This window comes from Bison bison, unplaced genomic scaffold, assembly GCF_000754665.1.
Source record: "Bison bison bison isolate TAMUID 2011002044 unplaced genomic scaffold, Bison_UMD1.0 scf7180017864331, whole genome shotgun sequence".
NCBI classification, from domain to species: Eukaryota; Metazoa; Chordata; class Mammalia; order Artiodactyla; family Bovidae; genus Bison; species Bison bison.
The window spans coordinates 7,514,554-7,519,756 of NW_011494903.1; the positions used below are offsets into that span (position 1 = coordinate 7,514,554).

At 39.3% G+C, this 5,203-nt stretch overlaps 1 protein-coding gene across 1 annotated transcript in view; it reads left to right on the plus strand.

Annotated features, from left to right (window-relative positions):
- The window catches only part of AGXT2 (alanine--glyoxylate aminotransferase 2), a 42,766-nt gene that overhangs the window by 2,954 nt on the left and 34,609 nt on the right, over positions 1–5,203 (plus strand). Inside the window, exon 2 of the mRNA XM_010853810.1 lies at positions 5,093–5,181. Coding sequence (XP_010852112.1) covers positions 5,093–5,181 — 89 coding nt within the window. The remainder of the gene's footprint in view (positions 1–5,092; positions 5,182–5,203) is intronic.

The following is a 5,203-nucleotide window of genomic DNA, read 5'->3' on the forward strand; positions in this document are numbered from 1 at the left end:
CTCCACTTTCACTTTCATCAAGAGGCTCTTTAGTTCCTTTTCACTTTCTGCCATCAGGATGGTGTCATCTGCATATCTGAGGTTATTGATATTTCTCCCAGCAATCTTAATTCCAGCTTGTGCTTCTTCCAGCCCAGCCTTTCTCATGATGTACTCTGCATATAAGTTAAATAAGCAGGGTGACAATATACAGCCTTGACATACTCCTTTTCCTATTTGGAACCAGTCTGTTGTTCCATGTCCAGTTCTAACTGTTACTTCCTTACCTGCATACAAATTTCTCAAGAGGCAGGTCAGGTGGTCTGGTATTCCCATCTCTTTCCGAACTTTCCACAGTTTATTGTGATCCACACAGTCAAAGGCTTCTTAGCCGTGCCTTTTTTACTAATTAGCTAAATTGGAGCTCGTGGTAAAGAATTCACCTGCCAGTGCAGGAGATACAAGAGACTCAGGTTCGATCCCTGGGTCAGGAAGATCCCCTGGAGGAGGAAATGGCAAGCCACTCCAACATTCTTGCCTGGAGAATCCCATGAACAGAGAAGCCTGGTGAGCTACAATCCATGGGGTCTCAAAGAGTCCAACACAACTGAGCGCACACACACACACACACACAGGATTATTGAATGTATAACATGTTCAGGCAGGTGGGTATACACTCAAACATACTGTTTTGCTACCATCTGCCTTCTGTCCCACAAGGAGGGGTGCATAGGAGAGCGAATTAATTGCACATAACACCCATTTCCAGCTGAGAAACTTCCCAAAACTCCTGCAAAGTCTTTCCTAAGAAAAACATTCAAATTAGCCTAAAAGTAGGTGTTCCACCTACACCACCAGACCATCCTTTCTGCCATCTGAGGACTGACCTAAGCCCATCTGAGGCTAGGAGGGACTCAGACTAGGCTTGCCCCCAAAAGTGCCAAAAGGAAGGACAAGAGTCACCAGCCTCAGAATCAGGCAGAGCTCTTGCTAGTGAACAATGTCAACTGGCCCCGGTTCACTTTAAGCAAAAGAACACTTATTGGAAGGATATGGAGGGAAGGTGGGAGGTGTTTGTAAGAATCAACAGGATGGTGAGGGGTGGCTCAAAAGCGCAAACACCTCACTTTTAATCACGTCCTCAGCTCTAAGGTGAGTGATAATATCTTCCTTTCTAAACCCATTGGCTATGCCAAGTATCAAATGAGACACCCAAAGTGACAAGTTTGTTTTGTTTTGATTTGGTTTTGAATTTTTAATTAAATATATTTATTTCGGGTTTTGTTTTTTTAGTTGGAATATATTTGCTTTACAATATCATGTTAGTTTCTGCTGTACAGCAATGTGGATCAATGATACATGTACATATATCCCCTCTTTTTTGGATTTCTTTCCCATTTAGGTCACCACAGAGCACTGAGTAGAGTTCCCTGCGCTATACAGTAGGTTCTCATCAGTTATCTATTTTATACATGAGTGTACATATGTCAATCCCAATCTCCCAGGCCATTCCCCCCTCGACAGCTTTTTTAAAGTGACTTAATATGCTATGCAGAAATAAGGTGTCATTAGCACTTTAATAAATTTCTTTAATGTTCTACCAAGTATGAGCATTGTATATTTTCAAATGTTATAGAACCTTTTTTTTTTCATTTGAAAGAGTCACAAGCTCTTGATAAATTTCCACTCTGTGTTGAAAGCTGGTTATGAATATTAAAAAAGTTTTTATCATTACAAAGAGAAGTTCCCCTAGAATTTTCACCTGGAAATCCCCATGTGCACACACACAATTTCCAGGAGTCTCAGAGAATCTTTATTAACCTTCAAATCTATGGCATCCTCAAAACAGAGGTAAAAAAAAAAATTATTTTGAAAAAAAACAGAGGTTATTTTGACTAGAGAATGCAGGCAATTAACCATGTATTTAGGTTTTTTCTAGTAAATAATGAAAACTGAAGCATTTTGCTTCTTTTTGTCCATTGATTATTGTATTTTCTATTTTTGTTGAGTTTGGGTTGTTTAGAGAGAGAGATTTTCAGCTGTTTTAAGATGTTATCTACATTTTTTTCTTTTTCATTAAAGTACAAACAGATTAGTTTCATGTAGACGAATAGTGGTTCAATATTTTTATAAACTATATTCTATTTAAATAATTATAAAATATCAGCCATATGCCCTGTGCTATACAATATATTCTTGTGCCTTACATATTATTTTATACATAGTGAAAGTGAAGTCGCTCAGTCGTTTGCAACTCTTTGCGACCCCATGGACTGTAGCTCCTCCACTCATGGGATTTTCCAGGCAAGAGCACTGGAGTGGGTTGCCATTTCCTTCTCCAGGGGATCTTCCCAACCCAGGGATCAAACCTGGGTCTCCTGCATTATAGGCAGACGCTTTACCATCTGAGCCACCAGGGAAGTTATACATAGTAGTTATACCTTTTAATCTCCTACCCATGTCTTGCCCCTCCCCCCATCCTTCTCACCACTGGTAACCCCTAGTTTGTTCTCTATATCTGTGAGTTGGTGTTTCTTTTTTGTTATTAATATGGTTATTCACTTGTTTTATTTTTTGGATTCGACATATGTTATCTAGACTTATTTTACTTGTTGACATTATTTTTCCTACTTAATAACTAATCTTTCTTCCTTCCCTCTTCCTTCCTGAGAGCAGAATTTTATGAATTTCATTTTGAGCCCTCATTTCACCATCATATTCCCATGAATTTGGTGAATAAACAAATGAATGATTGAATATACCTACCTTGACCACTTACAATTCAAGTTTTTCTTTATCAAATTTTTCCAACTCTCCTTATTGTCCTCTCCAGACCACTTTCATAATTTCCTGTAACTTTGGAGTCAAGAGACCTTTCAGTCTCCTCAGTGGGTAACTTCAGTTTTACAGATAGGAAAATGAGACTGCAGGATTGAAGAGAATTTGAATTCTTAGAAACACTCAGAATTTTTTTCCCCATCTCAGAAGAGCAACTAATGTAGAGAGAGACAATGAAAAGCTTTTCAAAAGGTGAAATTCTCAGAAAACTTAGGTTTATTTTGGGGTCATTTTTATATATGGGTAGCCAAAGCCATTTGCTTTTAAAGTAAGAGCAAATTAATGACATTCGTGACTATTTTAGAGCAGAAAAGTGAATGAACTCTTTCATGAAAGAAATAAAACATATTCAGAGTCATTACTTTCCAGCTCATTTAAAAACACAATTGTTCATTGTGTTTCTCAGGATGGTGACTCCATAGCCACACAAAACTCCAACATTACATCCATAGATTCAAACTTTCATGCTGAACAAGAGAAATCATTTGCCGAGCTCTCTCCACCTGTAAAATTATCTCTGTACTGACCTTGAACCTCAAAATTAGCAGCATTCTTTTCCAAGAGTACTTATAAAGTTTCTAGACATCTCTTTCAGCTCCAGTGTTCTCTGATTCTATTATTCCACCCCCTGCTATATAGAGGGGTCAAAATCTGTGATGGAAGAGGAGGGTGGAGGTGGCCAGTGAATGAGCAAAATGGTACCAGGCTTGGAGTCAGAAACTCAAAGTTTTGTTCTTCTTCTGTAGCTAACTGGCTTGGTGTTCTTAAATTAATTCACCACTTTAGGGTGGCTTCTACATCTATAAAATGAGCATCTTGACCAAAAGCAAAAAAAAAAAAAAAATCTAAGCTTCCTTCTAGCTCCAAATATTTAATGATTCCTCTGGCTCCAGTTTATCTTGTGTTTGTTCTGGTCTTGTGTTTTCATGGACTTTGAGTTGTGTTTTATAAGAAGGTTTTGTCTTCTAGGTCTCCTTGCATGTACATATTATTACAGTCCATGGCCTAGCACCCCTTTTTCGTCCTCCCCAACAATAAATAGTCAACAGCCATTCATTCCCTGTTTATTGAGAGCCAACCCAGTACCAGAAACTGGAATTGGCACTGGGATTCAGGGACCAGGCAGCCCAAAGCTTAGAAAGCACCTCCATTAACAGAAAGGATGTACTCCAGCAACCCCCCAGCCCTGAGGGAAGTTTGAGCTGAACAGAGAATTGCAGTCCTTACAGTTCAGCAAAAGAGGGAGGAGCCTCCCAAGTTTGTGAGGAACCAAAGCGGGAGAAACCATGACTTTCCCCAGTAACTTCCGTGCCTTCCCTCAGATTTGAGAGGAACTCTTTTTTCCTCCAGAAAATTCATTATTTTTTATTTTTAATTTTATTGAAGTATAGTTGATTTACAATCTTGTGTTCATTTCTGCTATACAGCAAGTGATTCAGCTATACATACATACATATGCATTCTTTTTCATATTCTTTTTCATTGTGGTTTATCACAAGATGTTAAATACAGTTCCCTGTGCTATACAGTAGGACCTTGTTGTTTAAGAAAATTCATTATTGGGAATTCCCTGGCTAGGCAGTGGTTAGAACTCTGACTTTTCACTGCTAATGGCCTGGGGTCAATTTCTGGTCAGGGAACTAAGATCCTGCAAACCTCAATGAATGGCCAAAAAAACAAAAAGTTAATTATTAAGGTACCTCAGTCCATGGCCTGTGCAGGTGTCTGGACACTGACCTGGTGACATAGGAGGCCAGAAAATTCCATTCTCCGATCATGCTCAGCGCCTCCACTTTGGGTTTTTGTTTTGTTTTGCTATTTATTTATTTTATTGGAATATAATTGCTTTACAATGTTGTATTAGTTTCTGCCAGACAATGAAGTAAATCAATTACATGTAGGCATTTGTGACTGAGATGCTCCCAAGCAGGATACCCATCACCTCGCCTCTTTCCCTACCTCCAGTTACCTTCCCCCACATCTCAGACTGCCCCTCTGGCACCATAAGCACCCCAACCCCTTCACCTTTGGGGAGGCACTTCTGAGACTTGTCCTCAATTCTCCTTGCCTGGCTGCCTTGTAATAAACTCTTTCTGAGCTGTTTAAAAAAAAAAAAAGATACCTCAGTTTTAAATCCAAACTAAAATTTAAATGATTTTCTCAAAACTAAGAAATAAAATTGCCCTCAGGACTTTGATTTGGGTGACGACAGGTCATTTTTACGAATAGGCCTGTGTGATGCTTAGTTAAGGATACTAACCCACTCCGCTTTCAGCCCGTGCTTTCTGGACATCTGTGACCAGGTGTGGTCTTCATACAAAGCCCAGCATGCCACCATGTGACTTCACACCCGAAAGATACCAGGTAAGCGTCGAGGTTTTAGGAG